Here is a 21,348-nt window from a genome sequence, read left to right as displayed (position 1 = left end):
GCATTCTGTGTGAGCACACCACATAGCCGGCTGTCAGGGTTCCACAGCTATAGCTAGGCAGGCAGCATCAAGGCAGAGGACAGACACTGAGCTGAGTGGAGACATTATGCAGAAGGAGTTGATGTTTTTATTTTCCTAATTTTTCTCTCATGAGCATATATTAAAAGGTGTTTTAAAAAGGACTGCTATCATTAAAACAATTTTAATCTCCAAAATCTCCAAGCCTAAAAAACAAGACAAAGAATATATCCCTAAAATCCAGCTTCATTTAAATCTTATATAAAACAACAACAACAACAACAGATACCATGTGGAAATGGCAATAGAGATAACACATAAGATAAAAGAAATCCCATCACATTGGAGCTGCACAAGTCTCCATTTGTTGCTACTGGAAATGACAGTAAGAGGAACTGGACCAATCTCCAAGGCTCCTATGAGGTTAACAGACAGAACAAAAATATTAAAAAATAAAATTATACAATTGGGCAGATGCTATCTGTCACTATATGTCTAAATTTAACTCTAATAAGAAAAGCATTTTCTCTCTCTTTTTTTTTTTTTTTTTTTTTTTTTTGCATTATAGACAGAGGGATTTGTGAACACCCAAGCAGAGAGCAGGGATCATAGCTTTTCACCTGTGATCTATAATACTGGACGGCACAATTCAGGCCAGTGGTTGTTATCACTTAAAAACCTGGGAACAGAAGACTTCTGTGACAAGTGGGTAACCGGCAGCTGGTAATAGTCTGTGTTTTCAGAAAGACGAATATTAGTTTTCAGGGTGGTAGCATGGTAAGTAAACAAAGCAAATAAAATAAATAAATAAGGTAAGTAAATAAAATAAAGACAGATAAAGCAAATAAAGAGCAGGGTAGCAGAATGCTTTCTGGTCTTCATTTTGTCTTTTACTTTGAATATATCAAAACCTCATTTTAATAGGGTCTAATAATCTTCCTTTGCCAGTCATGGTTCCAACAGTCATGGAGTGCCATAAAAAAGGTAAGAAATGAGGGAGATAATACTGAGGGTTCATGTAGTCAAACCTCATAGGAGAGTGGTGTTTTTTCTTTGTTTTTCCATGTCTCATTCTTGAACCATTTTTCTTATTACTGGTAGAGTGCTAGTGAAGTGAAAATAAGATACTGGGAATAGATGTGTTTAAGTGTGTAGGTGGTATGTGCAGTCAGAGATGAAGCAAGGCAGAAGCAGACACACCAAGGTGGTGAGAGCAGAGGTGGGCAATTAGAAAGAGGGACGTTTACGTGGATTGTGGGACTCTGTCCCAACTCTTTGGTTCCTTTTCAACGCCCACATAAGGCCCTGGTTCTAACTGCTTTTAAAGCATTCCATTAGGATGGACTTCGGTACATAAAAGGACAGCTTTCCTGCAGAGGTACAAAAACTGCCTCTTAATGGAGTTGAAAATTTAGACTGCTTTAACTTCGCCATTTAGTGGCATAAGAGACCAAAGGCTGCTAATGTGTTGGTCATTAATGTGCCAGGTTCTGGTACCTTCAAGTTAGTCTCCCAGGAGGCTGCCTGGCTACTTTCAGAGGTCTGCTTTCCACTGGGATTTCCACTCTAATAAAATTGCCTCTTCTATTTTTCCGGCCACTCTGCCCCAAAGCACCAACCCAGTGGAGGATCCTGGAGCACCATTTCATAAACAGGCTTTGGCTGAGAACTTCTCATGTATGTGTCCCCAAGGCTCAGACTCCTTTGCGATGCCAAGAAGAAAGTAACGCTTCCTTTGTTAAATTCATGTTCAGGAGTAAGCTTGTCTGAGTAAGAGCAACAGGTCACACAAGCTAGAGCCTTGCTGATGCCCTTCATACCTAAAGACACAAAGAGCTGTAAGCAAAGGACTGATCTCCCTATGTGTCCTTACGTTCCTCCTATCAAGCTAATTGGTTTGAACATTTCTATAGCAACAGCAGCCAAGACACACCCATTGTATGATACAGCTTCTCTATAGTATAACAATGATAAGGATCAGACTAATCCCTTATATAGTCGATAGTTTCATGATACAAAAATGATACACTTGCCCATTCCTTATCTGTGACATTAGGGAATTGTTAATTTCCTAAGCAAGAGCACCCTGGTACTAGGAAGGTGAATGATATACCCTGCATTACAACCAGAGAGTTAGGACCAAGACAGATAGATTCTACTTAAATCATTTTACTTCCTAATAAAGTTTAGGACTCTTAACTTCAATCTGTTTATTTATTCAAAACAAAGAATAATCAAAACTAATAATTTACAAGATCTGACTTTACAACTAATAATACAAGCGTCAGCTAAAATAACTAGGACATAGTGTATTTATTGCATTGACCCAAATGAATATAACTAAACCTGTCTAACAGGGAGTAGCATATAGTTTAACATATGAGCTCATTGTCTGTAATTGTCTTGTCAACCAGAAATAGTTTTCTAAAGAACACTTCAAGGGGATAGGTGTAGTGCCATATGCCAGCACCTACGGAGCTGAGGCAGGAGGATCATATGCTCTAGGTCAAAACCAAGAACTGTAGGCAATGCCGTCACTATTGCATCATTGTAATGATGTTGATAATTTGAGTAGAACATCTAAATTTAAAAAAATGAGGTTAAGTCGTTTTAAAGATAGGAAATTTTCACTCAAATTTCTTTAAGTATGTTATAATGATAAAGGGATGAAAAATATATTTTTGCTTTAAAATAAAGTTCATAAACATAATGTAAATCTAAACAGATGAGAGGCCAAAAAAAATTACCACCTAGGCATACTGAACACATATTCACAGTGGGATAATAAACAGAAAACAAGTGAAATACATGTGACAAGAGCTATAACACCACACTGAATTAAGTCTGTCCATCCACAGATGCTGGTACACAAAGAGTAAGAATTAAGGGACTTTAGGAATATACTAATGTGGTAAACCAAGTCTGAAGATATTACTGTGCATTTAATCTCAGAGTAGAGAAACATTAAATTTAAATGTGATTTTAGGCTTACCAATAACTGATTTAGGAAGAAATTTAATTTTTGTTTTGCAGGCCTCACTGAGTGGTTGGTCCTTAGATAGAAATAATTAACTAAGCCACTGCTTTCAATATTCTTATTCCATCAAGTAGGTTAAAAACGAAACAGAAAAAGGAAAAGAAAAGAAAGACCCAGGGATTTGATTTTCTTGGCTTTGTTTACAGTGTCTTTGGGACACCTGTGTCCAGCAGTGTGACAGGGGCTTCCTGGCTGTCACTCTAGCTCCTTTAGAGAGACAAACAACCCTAGTGCTGTCTGTAGTCCTTAAGCCTACCTGCAAAGCAAGCTTGCTCTAATTCATGCTTCTTGCTTCTCTACTTTCTGTACTTTCGGCATATAGCTCATTAGAACCAGGAAAGTTTAGTCGAAACTGAAAGTTGCTGATAGTGCCACTGAGGGCACCAGGCCTGTGTTGAACATAGAAATCAATTCTGGACAGGGGGTCTTTGCATAAAGTGGAACTGAGTTCTGATAAAACTTAAATTACCTTTCCTGGGAGCCATGGGAAGATATCATTAAAAAGGACCACGTTTACAGGTTCTTATGAGGGAGAGAAATCACAGAAAAGATAGTAAGGTTCTTCATTATCTGAATCCACTCAGCGCTTCCAAGTGTATGATTAAATATCTCCCAGATAGCCTTCCTTGCTGTGAGTGCACTATGCAAGCAGAACCGAGGGTGCCAGCATCCTAAATAATCTCAGAGATCTTACTAACAGAGTCTGAATTCTGAGCTGTCACAGTATAGAAAACGATAAAAAAATATAAAACTAAAGCCTTGTTATGCACCCAGGAAAACATACATTAAACAAAAATGGAAGATAGTATATCCAAGTAGCAAAACAGCTTCCTAGAACTAAGTCAAGTCTGAGCCTCACTGCACACACCAGAAATGGTATATAGGTCCCCAAATCTAATTGTATTTAAGGTCAGAAATACCATTTGTTCAATAGCTTCTCCTGAGTAGATCAAAGGTGCTTACAAAGATTGCCTCATTTCATCTTCAGGGATCTTACGCAAAAAAACTACCAACATTCCGAGTATATAGATGAGAAAAACCAAGGCTTAGAAAGATCAGGTAACTTACCCAAGACAGAAAGCTTTTACTGAATCAAATTCAAACTCATGTTCTCTGCATACTGTTACAGTTTCCCATTATTGTATGTATTGTATGTTTACAAATCATAAGAATAAACAGCTTAAGAAGCCTTCCACAAAAGCATTGCTGCAGTGGCGATGATCAGTGACACAGTCAAAAGGGGACCGAACAGGAGCTATGACAAATATAGGGTTTTTTTTCCGAGATTGTTTCTCCAACAAAGGACCATGCATGGATATAACCTAGAACCCCTGCTCGGATGGAGCCCATGGCAGCTCAGTTTCTAAGTGGGTTCTCTAGTAAGGGGAACAGGGACTGTCTGTGACATGAACTCAATGGCTGGCTCTTTGACCTCCTCCTTCCCCTGAGGGAGGAGCAGCCTTGCTAGGCCACAGAGGAGGACATTGCAGCCAGTCCTAAAAAGACCTGATAAGCTAGGGTCAGATGGAATGGGAGGAGGACCTCCCCTATCAGTGGACTTAGAGAGGGGCAGGGAGGAGATGAAGAAGGGAGGGTGGCAATGGGAGGGAATGAGGGAGGTGGCTACAGCTGGGATACAAAGTTAGTAAACTGTAACTAATATAAAAAAATAAAAATTTAATTAAAAAAAGTAACAGCATGGAAGAAGAAGAGAGAGGGAAGGTGGGCTTGGGAGGGGATAAGAGACGGGACTAGAGCTAGGATACAAAGTGAATAAATTGTAATTAATAAAAATTAAATTAATTTTTAAAAAAGTAACAGCTCCATGGTAGAAAAGCGCTAGACAGCTGGACAAGGCTTTGTTGACTTTGCTGCTAATACTTGCAGCAATAAACGATTTCACAATGGTGTCCTGAATCACTAGAAAGTGCAGCCCGCTAAAAGAGGTCAGAATTATACAAGGTCTTCCCTCTTTTCAACCAGGATTTCAAAGGACAGTACTTGAGGAGCTGAATGACACAGGAGGTGAGCGTTTGCTGACCACACGGCTGCTTGCAGATCAACAGGGCATTGTTGCACTCATCTTTACAGTCTGAATAACTAAACACATGCAGTACTGCCCAAGTCACAGGACGAGGAGAAAATGTGATGAATGTAGCCTGGCTCTAACTCCAATGGTAAGCAGAAGCCACCTTTCTCCTGGGTCTCTATTCTCACTTCTAAAGACAGCAGTTAGGCAAGTGACCTTAAAACAGCTTTTTCTCCCCTTTGCAGCTCTGCTAGCTAGATGACATTATAATGATGCTACAAGTGTTTAAGTTGCTCCTGGAAAGAAAAGAAAATAAGATATGACCTAAGAGATGCAATGAAATCAATCATGAAGAACTGAACTCTGTACTTCACATCCCAGTGTTTCGATAAACTCAGGTTTTCGGAATATTCTTACCAATTGTGCTGGCTAGATTTATGTCAACTTGACACAAGCTAGAGTCGCTGGAGAAGAGGGAACTTCAATTAAGGAAATGGAACGTAAGATCTTGCTGGAGGCAAGTCTGAAAGGCATTTTCTTAATGAGTGACTGATGGCGAAGGCCCAGCCCATTCCTGTCCCTACGCTGGTGGTCCTGGGTCATGTGATAAATCAGGCTGAGCAAGCCATGGAAAGCCAGTCAGGAAGCAGCACTTCTCCATGGCCTCTGTATCTGCTCCTGCCTCCAGGTTCCCGCCCTACTAGAGTTCCTGCCCTGACTTCCATCAGTGATGCAAAGTATAAGCTGAAACAGACTGTTTCCTGAAAAAGCTGCTTTTGGTCAAGGTGTTTCCTCAGAGCAGCAGTAACACTAAGACAACAACCAAGGTAGAAATTCCAATAAAATTGCAATCTGGAGATATGCAAATTTCTGAATCTCATTACCTTATTCTCAAGGTTTCTTTGCTGTTGGAATGCCATGGCAGAGGATACAACCATGACTATTTTGTAAGTTTGCAAAAAAGTACTACTTTTTCCATGAACGTGTTCAGTAGATAGATCAAAACCATAAAGATAGTGAAGAAATTTACTTTGGGCATGAAGTTTTCTCATTCACCAATCTATTCTATCAGGAGGTGGCTTAATAGCATTTTATAGGGATAGTTAATCTAAGAAAATGTGACTTATTTTTAGTCACTAAGCTTTGCTATTCAAAATTAGCTTTGTTCTTTTAAAACAGAAAACCATCACTACCACAGTCAGAATTAGAATGCAATTCTCCTTAAGGTGCTCTATAATAAAGAGTTTCTTTACATCATAGACATCTTGGGGGATTAGGGAGGGAAAAGTGATTTTGAAGAGATAATTAGTTCAGAAGTTTGGAAGGCCACTGACAAATTCAGCCACCTGCTAAGTCTTCTGAAACACACTGGGACTTCAAACGCAGGCTGAGACAGAATAGCAGGAGCTATGACTTTGATACATCACAGAGAACACAGTTTCTGTAAACATGCATGAAACTCACAGGCCAGACAACCGTTCTGGAAGACCTCTAGTCAAAAGGCAGCCCTTTCCCAATACAATTATCTGACCTCTTCTGAACTGTAACCATATAGAAAAAAAAAATACAGTATGCCAATTTACATACGTACGCATCTTTTGAAGTTCAAAGAACTGATGGCGACATTTACATGGAGTGAGTGGTGCTTGGTCAAATAAGAGAGAGAGAGAGAGATGATTGACCCAGTGTGGGCACTTACAATGTAGCAGGGCTCGCAGTACGCCTTCTTCTCCACGGCGTAGAAGGGCTGTCCTCGCAGCTTGTTGTTACACACGATGCAGGTGAAACAGTCCACATGGAAGACCTGATCCATGGCGGTGCATCCTGTTCCTTCCCCAACCACGTTTTCCCCGCAGCGAGCACAGCGGCCTGGAAGATAAGGGGAAGTCTTATCAAGAAGCTGTTAGATCCATCTAAGGAAGCCAAGATGAGGGAGACAGCAGGTTCATCTTGAGGCAGCAAGAGACTCAGCACTACTGCCATTGGCACATTCCATATCCAGCCCACCCTATTGGTCTCCACTGCCATCGCTGTACTCACTAGCAAGCTCACCATGGTCTCCACAGCAATCACTGTACTAACTACCATGGTCTCCCCTGAGCACAGCATGAGTCTATCTGAGTCAAATGAGGAGACCGCTAAGGTCCCCGAGAAAGAGATGGAGGACAACTCATAATCTTGATCTTGGGGCCCAGGGTACCGCCTCTAATCACATATGGGTAGAAACAGGATTTAGAATGTTAGGGCTGAAAGGCACAACTTACTGAACGAAACAGTTCAGGCAAGCCTTTGTCTCTGGGGACTCTGCACATCAGTTAGCATATGGGGATCTTTTCAAGTCCTAGTGGTCAAGCTTCTGTAGCAGGCCCTCAGTGATGGGCAGATCAAGTGGTAGGTAGTTATCTCTATTTCCAGAGCACTGAGACTGACGGGAGGTTTTGTGCCCTGTGGACCCACTAATGCAACTCCACTCTGGCTGCTCCCGTTGGTTCTAGTCTGACTTCTGGGGCTCATGAAGTGAGTCTCAGCTCATGTACTGGACACCATCTAAGATACCAAAGTCCGGCCAGCATTGCCTTTCAGACTGTGCATAATCTGAACATATCTACCTGATTTAATGGTTCCATGTATTGTAGGGTTGGGAGTTCCTTGAGGTCCTAATGCTTATTGTCTATTCTGGAAAACTACAACATTCACATTAATTAATCGGACAGCGGCCACACATGTATATACAACATGTTAGGATTTAAACAACGTGTTAGCATTTAAACAGCAATAGAATATAATTTAGGATAACATTTCAAGACTAAGTATAGCTCACTGATAGAACATTTGCTTAATACACACTAGGATCATGGGTTCAAACTACAGGACCAGAAGGAAAAATAAATAAATAAAAGGGGGAGGGGGAACTAGTCTGAGTAAGAGGCTCTGTATCCCAATACCCTGAGATGGAAAGGGCCACAGCCACCTTGACTCCGTACAGTTCATGTTTGCTAAGGCAGAAACAAGAGTCTACTAGGTAACCATAGGCAACAGAGACTGTCAACAAGCCCCTTGGGGATTTTGCATGTAAATATCCTAGACCTAGCTTCATGGATGGCCAAAATTTTACTTTTGAGGCTCTTGTATTAACTCATTTACAATTCTCAACACCCTCTGTAGACACACAACCATTGTTCTTATTCTAAAGAAGAGGAACACAAGTCACAGAAAATGACTTAACTAATTCATGCCCAGGAAGCCTTGTTTGAAGTGTCTGTCCCAACCCCACGGCTGCAGTGGCTGTGATGAGCTCTTATGATCATCAGTACAGATCTGGCATTCTGGAGCATTCGGGAGTGACTTCTCCCTGAAAATGGCTTTCAGCACCCTGTCACATTGGACTGACAGCCACTTCACACTCAAAACTGGGAGGGGTAAATGTTTCAATAAGTGAGAAGAGGTAAATATATTTCTCTCTGGTTGCATTTGGTCCTGGAAATATTCCTTTGAACTCTGTTGCAGGATTGGAGCATATCTTTTAAAAAATAAACACGCAAACTTGAAGTATAATCAATCAAATATTGAGAAAAGAGTTCAAGTCTTAAAAGATGGACTGTGTCTGCTACAGTTGTATTATCGTGAAGTTTCAATGTTGACTTGTGATATTTAATATAATTATGATATTGTAATATGGTTCATAGCTGATTTTAATGAATTTCTACCCAAGAGTTACCTTATACTTATTTTTAACTATAATTCAAAATATTCCTTGCAATTCATGTACTTTTCTGCTTATAGTAAGAAAAAAAACTTTCATTTGGCACCAATTTTTGAGATTATGTTGAAAATACCCCTTCTCCAAACTTACCTGGTTTACTATAAAACTAAGTAGCCTCATTTGAAAACTGATGCTATATCTCTGAGAATTTCATGTCAACAGATAACATTTCACTGTAGAAAACACACTGATGGGTGGGGAAAACAGATCAATCCATGTGACATTATTAAGAGCCCATTGGATTCCTATTAGAAGTAAAATTTTATATTACCATTTCAGTAAGTCAACTTATTTTTCTATATTAACTTTTTCCTTTCTATAAGTAAAAAAAAGGATCCCTTAATAGGAAGCACAAAGCATCTAAGAAACATATGTTGCCAAAATAAGGATGGGATCACAGGATGGGCATGGTGGCTCGCTGGGCAGCAGGAGCAGCTGTTTGTGTCTTGAGCATAAAAGCTCAAAGCACAGCACATGGAATAAAGGGCCTGAGCCTAGAAGCATCTGGAAAGCTGGACAGCTATCCTGGGTCGGGAGCAACTTTAACCACCAGCTTACAGGGAAAACCTGTCTTGAAAGAAAAGTTTTGCTTTTCAATCTACTTAGCGGACACAATAAGGGTCTGCTCTTTGTCCAGTACTACAGTCTGCTTTTGTGTGACATGAGGAAGTGGACTAGTCACCACCATCCCTTCTTACAGTGACTAAGAAACTCCCTACATTCAACAATCCAGGACAACATGTGCGGCTTGCCGCAGGAGAAAAGTGCTACCAAAAAATCAAAGACAGCTCTTTAAGACTTTCCCGAGGAAACGAGCAATTGATTTTGACCTTAAAGGATGGACTTTTGACAGGTAGAGGTGGAAGACAGAAAAACACCACATTTTCTTTCCCCCAAAGAAAGGATCAACGTCTGTGGCCTACTGGATGCAAAACGCTGTAGTGTCTAGTGATGGTACAACCAGGTTTTGTCTGCTCGCCACAAAAACAGATGGCCTGCGTTCCCAGAAACAATTCTCTCTTTATGTCTGGGGAATAGTCTTCCAGAGTAGGTTGGGGCCCGTGTGCTGGACCCGGACTTGACCAGTTCTGTTACCCCCAGTATTTTTCCTGTTCTCGGGATAAATTAGGGACACTAGCCTCAAGGGCAGCCAGTCTGGCACCTTACAATTCACAAGCATAGAAAATAAAACAGCAAAGAACAAGAGTTAAAAATAGCTCTACAAACCAGCAACTGAAAAAAAAAGGTGCCCAAATGTTCCCCTTTTGCATGAACGAAAATGGATAAACTGTTCCCTGGAGGAGAGGGCATTCAGAGGAGAGGCAAAGCAGGCGACCCAAGCAGAGGGTATCCCTGCTGCTAGAGAGACTTAGAGTACACATTAGTAAAATCATATCACAACCTTAATGCCCATCCTTTGGACAAAATTCTCAGTGTGTAAAATAGGAAAGGCCAGACGACTGTTAGCACAGTTGAACAGGCAGCAGGGAGCAGGGGCTCTGACACAGGGCCGGCACAGAGCTTCTGAGCAAGACTCAGCAAGTCAAATGAACCAAAGGCAGAGGACCAGGAGCCGACACACATATCCAAAGATCTCATGTTACTGCTGCCCTGGGAGAGTGAGATTCTTCACTCTTCTGCATTAGCATTTTTACGGCTCTTGCCATTGTTCACATCTTGTTTATTTTTGATTAGTTTATTTTTATGTATATAGGTGTTTTGCCTACATGTCTCTGCATTATGTGGACCTAGTGTGCCTCGGTGCTGGATATCAAACTTGGGTCCTTCGGAAGAGCAGTCAGTGCTTTTACTCCTTAGGCTTTCTCTCCACATCGCCAATTTCATCCCTCCTCCACTGATGGGACACGGAGGCTGGTTACTTCAACTCACCACTGAGAACAGTATCTGTAGGCAAATATCCATGTGATGTGCTGCCTTGCAGTCTTCAAAGATACAGTGCGAACAGCACCACCGCAAGCATCGATAGGCAAGTATCTCTGGTATGCACAGTCTTTGAGGTGAGTCCCCACAGGTGGGAGGGCTTGCTCATATGGTAGACATATTTTTAGTCTGAGAAGCTGTGGTACTCATTTTCGGAATGGCTGAACTAGGTTACAATCTCATTAGCACCGTCTAAGGTCTCCCTCTTGTTCTCCCATTCTCCAGCATTGACTGTTACTTGTTTTCCAAATGACTGAAATTCTGACAGTGGTAAAACGGAATCTAAAGGAGGTTTTAGTTTGAATTTCTATGATGACTAGTGAGTTTGAACATTTTTTCCCACATTTATTGGGCGCTTATGTTTTAGTTTTTGAAACTGTATGCTCATATTTCATTAGTCTATTTATTGACTGTATCATTTGATTTCTTGTTATTTAGCTTTTTGAGTTGGCTGTGTATTCTGGATACTAATCTCCTCTCGGATGTATACAGCTCTATACTGAAGGAAATGTGCCATAGACAGATTGTGTATTCTCAGCCCGAGAAATCAGTACTGAAATTTCAATCCGTGCCTAGGTGGTCTACTCACTTACTGCCTTTGGAAATATAAATCCCTAAAGACACCTGGCCTGATAGAATGTTCATGAAACATTCTTACCTTGTCTTTGGCCAATGTAATCTTCTACTCAAGTTAGTGACTACCCAGTACTGTTTAGTCCTACTTTTAATTCTGAAGCCATCCTTAGTAGCCCTGATTTCATGGTTGATCTGTTAACAGAAAAGCCGATATTAAGTATAGTAGTTAAAGCAGAACCCGAATATTTACCTCTAAGGTATGGTTGAATTTATTCCCTGGTTTCTATCATGAAAATCTAGCTGCATTCAAAGGTTAATTCAGCCCGCATACTTTGAGGTTTGTGGTAGGAGATATTCTACTTTATTCTGGTTATCCAGAAGTCTAACTTCGAGGCGACCCATGGGGACATGTCTCTGAAGGTGCGGTGTGTCAGCACCCTGCCCAGGACAGCAACAAGTGCAGCTTACGTGAACACAGCGTCTTTCAGCCTTCAGAAACTTTCTTATGTGTTGACGTAGCAGAAGCCTTCAATAATCTTATAAGGCAAAAATACCAACCAACAATGAGAAGGCTGAAATGCCAGAAAGTTCAGTGACCTATGGAACTAGCTAAGTGTTCAATGGGGGATGTAAGACTATTTGAATTTATTCCTAGCAATCAGTTCAGGCAAAAGAATATGCTGCAAATGAGGTGGCACCCATGTATGTGACCTGCAATAAACATATTGGCATGAAGAGATGAAAGGGAACACTCTTTACGAATGGAGAACCAGGACTCATCTTGTTAAGGGAATTAGGTTTTCTAAAATGCCCTTTTTGTTTTCCTTTTTACAAAAGGAAGCAAACACTAAACACATCCCCCAGATCTCTATCTACCCCTCTCCCTCTCCCCTTCTTTCCCTACCCCCCACTCACATGGAGTTTACTGACTCCTCTCCTCCAAAGCTGTTTTCAATATCACCTACCCCCTCTCTTTTTATCTTTTTATGTATGGACTGTGTCCTCTATTAAACTCAGGTATATAACATTAAAAGGTAGAGCCTTGAAGAGGTTGTAAGGTCACAGAACGTTTCCCTCCAGAATTTAGGAAGGCCCTTATAAAAAGAGGTTTCCTGCAGCATGCCACGGCTAACAACACACTAACAAGTGGTATCCTGGAAGCAGACAGGAGCCTCCAAAAGTCAACAGAGCCCTGCCACTGTCTTGATGTGGGAAACCCCATCCTCTACAGCTATAATAAAATTTCTGTTCTCTAAAAATCATATAGTCTCAATTATCATGTGTTCTGCCTTATAGCTCCTGCTCCAAGAAGAAACACAAACTTAAATCATAAAGATGGAAATGCACATTTTAAGTATAATTATCTTTATTATAATGTCTGATTCGCATGGAACTTTAAACAAGACAATCTCCCCCTTTGTCAAATGAATAAGTACAGAATAACCTTGTGGATGAATTGAGAAGGAGGCAGCAAAACTGACCTTTGAGTTATCACACAGTGATCTGTGAATCAGCTGACATGACCCTTACATACATGGCTGGGCCAGTGGCAGGTGACAGTTTCAAATGGCCCTAGGTCTACAGGAAGCCAGTTATTTAAGTCTTTTTGTTTGTCTGTTTAGAGCTCAAATACCCAGAATGTGCTATTTAGGGGATTCAGAGAGGTGCAGAAGGTGTGGTTGGTATATTGATCATCTCATTCAACTTCCTTATTTCCACTATAAAACAAAGGTTAAGAGAAGGGCTGTTACTTGTGTTCAGATTCCATAGCAATTGGGGGCTCTGCATTGTGCTCTTTCAGGCTAACTACAGGATCTTGCAAGGGTGCTCCATCATGTATTAGTGTCCTTTTAATAGCAGGTGAAATTTCCTGAGCATAAATGTTTTTTTTTCTCCCTCTCTATGGGGAAATCACTTCTTTGTAAAAAAGAAATATTCCCTGGGACACTGCTAAGTCTACAAGGATGATTCCAGAACAAGCTGAACTCTTGCACTAGCCAAGCCAGTATGACCACCTCATTTTCCTCTGAAACAGTTTGAAACATTGCATACTCACCTGTTGTGTTCTGAAAACTATGGTCATAGGATAGAAGGCAAATCTGCATCAAGAACACAAGGTTCCAGGCCCTGTTTGGTCGGATCTGGTGTGAACTAATTGTTTTAAACAATGTTGTTAAATATAACATTCACTCGATGGGAGGGCTCCTGTTTTGCACTTTCTTTTAAATGAATATAAAATACAAGGAATAATTGCAACTTTCCAGACAGAAGAATTGGGTTTTGATCTATATATACCATACACATGACCTGTGACCTTACGCAAGCTGCTTCACCCACTGGAGCCTTATTTAGTATGATAATATCAACCTTAGTTCGAGATACCTGAACGTAGTATGAGGAGTCTTCTCCTCTCTCTTCCTACCTCTCTGGATTCCTGTGTGATATACACAGACTGACAAACCTATGTGTATTATAATATATGAATTCCTATAAGCTACATGGCTAGGAATATGGAGACGAAACATACACAACAAAACAGTAAAACGTACACCTGTGTCGGAGGCGTCCATTAGGGGACCACACTGTCAGGAATGTCTATGCAAAAACCATAGAATGAAAGGTGGGGATGAATAAAAAAAAGGATAGCAGGGATGATGTGAATGGATAGACTTTGAGCAGGCAGGAGCCTCTGAAACATGAGTAACGCCATTTATATTCTCAGTGGAGTGGGCATATGAATACCAGGCACAGCTGACATAAAACGACTGTGTCAGAACTCCAAGAGACCCATGGCATGGAGTCTCAGGACCTCGATCATTTCCACTCATACATCTCTGTAAAATCCTCTTTGCTGAACTGCCATCTGCATCTGATTCCATCTCTAGCACTTGCTTAGCAACACTGAGCTCTCCAAGTGCTGAAGTGACGTCTAGGGAACAGCTATTAATATCCGTATGTATGCACACAGTATGTGAAAATATGCAGAATTCAAAGCGATTAGTGTATTACTTGGAGGTAATACTTCCCACCGGGACTGAGCTCCTGGAAAAAGCTCCCCCTGCCGTGACTGCTTGCCGTAACTACCATCACTCACCGGAACATTTGGGATAAAAAATGGTGTCAATTTTAAGGAAACACACTTCCCAATTTCTTTGTTAACATTTGAATAAAACATGAGAAGATTTCTACTTCCCCTTTCTTGTCTTTCATTCAGAGAATAAGTCCCTTCACAGTCTTACTTGGTGTGTGAGAGGAAATAGGAAGGTGGCCTTTTTTGCCATCTTCAGATTGGCAGATTTGCTTGGTTGTAAGTATAAAAGTTTAAAATCAATTTTAATGAACTCTGCTGGCACTCATATTTTCTGAGCTGCAGACAAATGCTTTGTTTGTATAGAAAACAGAAGGAACCACCAGGATTGATGAACTTTAAAGAGCATCAGAGACGCCTGCAGAAGAAAGCACAGAAATTCTATAGGAGGGATATGGTTGAGCCAGAAGGAATGCTTTCTGGACCATGTGAGACCCTGGGAAAGGAAAATGTCCTAGGAGTCACAGATCTGGGCTGCTCACATCTTCTTTGTCCTGCTTTCTGTTGCTGTGGTAAATAATAGGACCAAGAGCAATTCGGGGGAGGAAAGGGCTTATGTCACCTTATAGTTCACAGTGTGTCATCAAAGGAATCCAAGGCAGAAACTCAAGACAGGAGCTTAAAGCAGAAAGTGGTTTCAGGCTAAGCCACAGGTACCTTCCTGTAACAGTTCCTGTCATCTTGACACAAACCTAGACATGAGTATCGGACAAGAACACAGCCCAGGTCCACTGCCATCCCTAGGCAGATGGGCCTGGGCTGTATAAAAAAAGTAACCAAGCAAGCCTGTAAGCAGCATTCCTCCATGGTTTTTGCTTCATGGTTTTTGGACTTTCCTTAGTGATTGACTGCAACCTGTAAGGCAAAGAAGCACTTTCCTCCCTAAGCTGGTTTTGGTTTTGGTCCAGTTCTTTTCTATCTTTATACAGGGTCTTACTATGTAGCCCTGGTTGGCTTGGAACTCTATGTAGACAATGCCAGCCTTGATTTCACAGGGATCTGCCTACCTCTGCTTCCTGTGTGCTGTAATTAAATGCATGTACTACTGTGCCTGGGAGCTACCTTTCCTATCCAGCCTAGGCCCACTTGCCTTAATAATGGTACATCCCACAGTGAGCAAGACCCTCTAGACAGCCCCCACCCCTAGTTAGGAGTTTTTCCTAAGGACTTCTCCAGACTTCAGCTTTTCATCCCAAGATACATTTTGTAAGATAAGCACATAAACTGAATCAAGGCTGCCTCAAGGTATGGAGAAAATTACTCAGTGGTAACTTCTGCATAGCCTTTCAAAACATTATGAAAATTATAACATTACAAACTAACAAGAGAACTTGGAAATGGCCACATTCTACTGAAGTCAGCAGAGCACTTTTGAGCCATCCCTCTTGTACTAACGTTGTTCCCATATTTAGATTATCATAGTCAGTAAACATAGCTAATTTTACAAGATGACTAACACCCATGTGCCTAATAACTAGAGAGACAAGTCAAAGGTCCTCCTTTACTGAGCTTACTTGAAGCTCAGAAGCCATGTGAACACATAAAACAAACGGGAGAAACTTGAAATGGTTTCTTACTATGTGATATTATTTGAAGTTCATCTTAGGCAAGAGATGCACACAGGCAGTGCGAAGTTGAAGGTCTTCAGTGACTATTTGGACCATCAACACAGCTTGGCATTGTCAACATTCTACTGAGTTCAAAGTGGAGATAGTTACAACAAATACAGCTTGCTTTATTTCTGAAACAAACTGTGCACATATTTGTGGGCATACTACTAATTAACCTGTGGATTGTTCCTTTCATCTCCTCACTGCGTTTCTCTCCCTCTAGTTACAACATGTCGGGGTTATTTTTTGCCATCTGGAATAGATTCAAACTGTTCTCTTATAGGCACTAGAGAGGGAATGGTGCAAACGATTAAGAGACTGAAAAGTCTGACTTTGTAGAAAGAGTAAAAGAGCTATCTATGTAACACCCTGAGGCTGGAGGATGACTAAGAAGTATGCCATGATGACGGCCCTATAAATATTCGAAAGGTGTAAACACTAAGGAATAATTTAGCTTGCTGCAGGTGGTACTAAGAGTGACGGTGTCTGAGAGAAGTTGTTTATTAAAGAAAAATTTCAGGGCATCAGCTGTTACCCATGGGATATGATAAAATGAAACATGATGAGCAGCAACAAGAGCAATGCAATGGGAATCAGAAGTCAGGGTTTGGCAGTACCCCCACACCCTCCACCCTCCACCCCCAGAAATGTGGCCATTTGTCCGCCATGGGCCAAACTCTAGCTTTTGTAAATTAGCACATGGCCAAGGAAGATTTTGAGGTTTTCCACTGTTGCTATAATGATGAATCCCAAGGACTGGGTGGTCTTGCCATCTGCTGAAAGAACAAGGATAGAAGGCATGAAGGAGAGTGATAAGCCCTTCATCTATCTTGTGTACACCATCACTTTCCTCAGGATAATTTCCGAGGAATGTACCAACTCCAAAAGTTTGCTTAAGAGTTAACTTTGCTGAGTTAAAAAGTTTGAACAATGAATTAGAGTGTTTTTCTTTTAAAATTCATTTTTATTCAAAAGAGTCTAGACTATTAAGAATAGCTACTGAAGTTATACTTGCATGAAATATTTATTGACCTATTTATGTGGCAGCCAAGTAGAGACAGAAGTAACCTCCCTGCGTGGCTTGGAAAAGTGCTTTCTTCATTTCCATGTGTTCTGAATTTCCCACTCAGTTTTCAAAGCCAGAGACCACCTGTCTCCCTACCAACTCCTATCTGATCAGCATCCTGTGCCCAAGCTCTAGGCTCACTTTTAGAATTTCATTCTTATCTGACTCTCCTGTTCTTTTTATGTGGCTCCTGAATACTGTTCCCCATGGTCCATATTGGTCCCCTCCTAGAAACTTCATTCAAAATACAACCTTTAACACGGGTTGCTAAAAATTCACAGGAGACTAGAGGAATACTCATTCAATTTCCAGTAAGATTGAAAATATTTTCATAGAACAATTATTGGGCATGTAGTAAGCAACCTTTAAAGACATATAGATAGGACAGATAACAGACTATGAACAATCAAATGAACAAATGTCAAGTGGTTACTGTACAGATCAGGCACTGGAACTCACTACAAAGATACAGAGGAATGGGGCCTGGCCTCTGCCTTCCCTAGAACACAGCAGCACAGTTACAACATAACACATGGAACCTATCAGATAGGATTTAGAAGGGTGAGGGTGGACTAGGGCTTTGAAAACCAAGTGTGGAATTCCGTACAAGGGGAAAAGATGGAAGGCACAAAATACTTTAACAGATCATGCAGCCAGTGAGAGCATTTGGCAGTCTGGACCTACCGGCATACGTGGAAGGAAAGAAGTAGGCTGCAGCCATGGACCCAAGACAGGCCAGGAAAGACTAACCAATAAATAATTACCATACAGCCAAGCAGATACAGGTTTTAAGCCATAGTGTACGTGACTATATAGTTGCTTAATAACATCTTTAGATATAAAATGGGGGGAGGTCTAAAGAGGAGGAAAGAGGTTGGGAAGAGAGTTTATAAGCCACTGTGATATTTCTGCAAAGGACAGAAATAGGAGTAGGGGAGAAATAATACTTGTGTGCCTTTTTCTGCCTCCTTCCAGGTAACCCTTACCTCTCCTTTAATCTGCACATTACGACAAGGAGGCTCTGAAAAGTTAAATTTTATGTGCTTTCACACAAGCAGAGCCAACACTTCTTCATTTGTTACTCAGTGCTAAAAAGCATGCTGTCTATTATGCCTGGCTATAAAGGACAGTATCAATCAGCAGTTGGCAGTGTGGCTGGGGAAGAGGGAGTCATTTCCAAAGTGTTTCAAAATTTACAGAATAAGAGAACAGACTGAATGGGCAAAGAAAAGTAAGTGAAGGACAGCTTCCCCATTGCCATTGTGTGCATAGCTTTGTGGGTGACCATAAAGGTGAGTGTGCCTCAACTTGGGCATTTGTTTATGTGCCTTTGCATGTGAGTACATGGCTGTGCATGTGTAGGAACTCTTCTGAATATCCATTACTGTGTGGTTTTGTTGCATGTTGGCAGTTCAGGAGCTGGTAGTAAAATGTTACAACTCACTATGAAGAATGATATTTGAAAGAAAAAGAAAGCTTAATATCATCCACTTGTCACTACTATGCTAATGCTGTCTCACTACCCCAACAGCTGATAAATGTTAAGGGGAGAATTAGTCACAGATATATAACACACCAAACCAAAGACTGGCCCGGCCAGATTCACCTAGAAATCTGGTCATCGAAACAGTTTAGATACCCAAATGAGGCTACTTAAGGATGGGAAACTGGCCACTTACATTTGCCTACTCCATGCACTCACAGCTTGTGGCTGGCTTTCCTTTTGTCTGCTCTTCAGAAGGAATGATTTGCAGGCACTTGGAGATGCTCAGTAGAGTGGCTGGGAATGCTACAGGTGGGATGCTGTCTCAAGGGAAGCTATAGGACATCCCATGTAATCAAGGGTCTCTTCTCCCTTTAGAATTTCCATGACAATCCCCTCCTACTGTGTGCTTTAGTGGCTGTTGGGGGCAGGGAAGCCAGGAAAAATGCAGTTGACTAGCAAATTCACCTGTGACAGGGACTGGGGCAGGCTGGAGGGGTGTGCTAATACTCTACCGTCCAGTATATCTGTATCCTTTTCCCTCACACATCTAATCAAATCAACTTTAACCTGGTAAAAAGTAGAACACAGACTCCACTTCCACTCAAAGGCTTCTCTCTGGCGCCATATGGCCATATGCCTTTGACAGGCCACCACCAGCCACCGGTACTCACTGCCTGATGCCTGCTCCAGGAGCCCCTGGAGTCACCGCATTTGACCCCAAATCTGCTCGTGTCAGCTGGGGTTGCTACTGCAGTGCTGATAAAAAGAGTGAACCCAGCACAACTAAGGGTGTCTCAGTCCCAGTTGAGCAAGCAAGCGGGGAGGTGGTGGTGGATGGGAACATGTCAGGTAGGAAATCTAACATGCTGGAGAAGGTTCACCAGGATATTTCACCTGGGTAAACAAGGCAAACTCTTCAATTGCATATATGCAAATAAACATTACCATATTAGGAGGAAGAAGAGAAACATCTCAAGGCTGGCCACGTCACAATGCGTCATGGGTAATTTTAAGTTCTCTTTCTTTTTAAATTTTTTTTAAATTTTTTTTTTTTTACATTAATTACATTTTATTCGCTTTGTATCCCAGCTGTAGACCCCTCCCTCATTCCTGAAGACACTATGCAGTATGGTTCACATCAACACAGAACCGGTAACCTTCACATCAGTCTAATGTAAAATACATACAAGAGATACACTTCATGCTGTTTACTGAAAGAAACTAAAATTTTAAAATGTATTTTGTTTCTGTGTTTGTACATGTGCTTTCTTGCATGTGTGTGCACCATGTGCATGCTGGTGCTCCCAGAAGCCTGAAGAGGACAATGGGTTCCCTGGACCTGGAAGAAGGAGGCTGTGAATGCCTAAGGATGGGTATTGGGAACCACATCTGGGTCCTGGTCCTTTCTAGGACTAGCCAGTCTTCTTAATTGCTGACCCATACTCTACAGGCTGGCCTCGAACTCAGAGATCCACCTGCCTCTGTCTGCCTTGCCAAGTGCCACTGCACTGGGCCCAGCTGAGACCGTTTTAAGCAAGTGTTTTGATTATTTGTAATTCATGTGTGTGAGTGCAATAATAATAACAATAAATGTAATTTAAGTAAAGGCACACCGCCATGCTCAAGAGAAAACACTTCTACCATCTTAATGTCTTTCTCCTATGTCTTGCGCCCTACTCTCAGCAAGCCACTGCTCTTTTGCATATTATCAGCTCATTTCCTTATTAGAGATGTATCCTAATTCAGTGTGTAAATATGATGCAATTTGTCCTTTCACCTACAGATGGAGTCTTGAACCACTGCCACTTTTGTCCATTACAAATAAAGCTGATATCCACTGTTGTGTTCAAGCATGTTTAAAAAAAAAAACAAAAACAAAAACAAAAAAATAAACAAAAACAAAAGGTATTTGTTTGTTTTAGGCCAACATTTAGGAGAAAGGCTGGGTCATGTTGAATGTGTGTTTAGTTTTCAAGGTATCCATCTTACTATCCCCTGTCCAGGAGTGCTTGGGAATCCCAGGTGTTTCCTCTCTCGGTTCACATTCGGGATTGTCAGCACTTCAAGTCTCCTCCACTTGAATTTGTTGCTAATCCACATAAGGAGACCTTGCAGGAATTCGCTTCTCTATGATGATGGACATCAAGCACATTGTCACTTAATTATTACTTTCCTCAGATAAGTATCTGTCTGAACCTTTTGCCTACTTTTAAGTTGTGCTTCCTTTGGTTCCATATGAGTCATAAAATGCTTTCTATAACATGGACACACTGTTTTAGATACATGTATGTGTACCTGCATGCATGTCTTGCTATTTCATTTTTTTTTCAATGGTTTCTATGGAAAAACAGGCTTTAGAATTTTCTGCTTTCCTTCTCTTGAGTACAGGGTCTTGTTACAAAGTCCAGGTTAATATGGATGTGATTTTTGGTCCTCTGGTTTCAGCCCTCTGTGTCCTGGGACTACAAGCTTTTAGAATGTTGATGAATTTGAACATGGATTTTTTTTTTTTTTGGTCAGGGGAGGGGAGGTTATCCTACATTAAATCTTTGACTGCCCTGAATTCATAGGAAATTTCTGAGAGTTTTTTTTTTCGTAAAAACTTTATAATTTTGGCTTTTTAATCTAGTTTTTGATCCAAAATACACATAAGACTTCTTTAATTTGAAATAAAAAAAATCACTGAGTGAAACGAAGAACACTTCCATTAAGGGATACATGCAACACGTTCATG

The 21,348-nt window shown here is 41.1% G+C and overlaps 1 protein-coding gene across 5 annotated transcripts in view; it reads right to left on the bottom strand.

The window, feature by feature from the left end:
• Positions 1-21,348, bottom strand: part of Lpp (LIM domain containing preferred translocation partner in lipoma) — a 589,358-nt gene that overhangs the window by 105,992 nt on the left and 462,018 nt on the right. For all 5 annotated transcript variants that reach the window (XM_060370146.1, XM_060370150.1, XM_060370149.1 and 2 more), the window contains one exon: positions 6,784-6,953. In XM_060370146.1, coding sequence (XP_060226129.1) covers positions 6,784-6,953 — 170 coding nt within the window. The remainder of the gene's footprint in view (positions 1-6,783; positions 6,954-21,348) is intronic.

Source organism: Meriones unguiculatus, chromosome 17 (assembly GCF_030254825.1).
Source record: "Meriones unguiculatus strain TT.TT164.6M chromosome 17, Bangor_MerUng_6.1, whole genome shotgun sequence".
NCBI classification, from domain to species: Eukaryota; Metazoa; Chordata; class Mammalia; order Rodentia; family Muridae; genus Meriones; species Meriones unguiculatus.
Note: the sequence above shows the minus strand (reverse complement) of the source record. Positions and strands in the feature narration are given on the sequence as shown.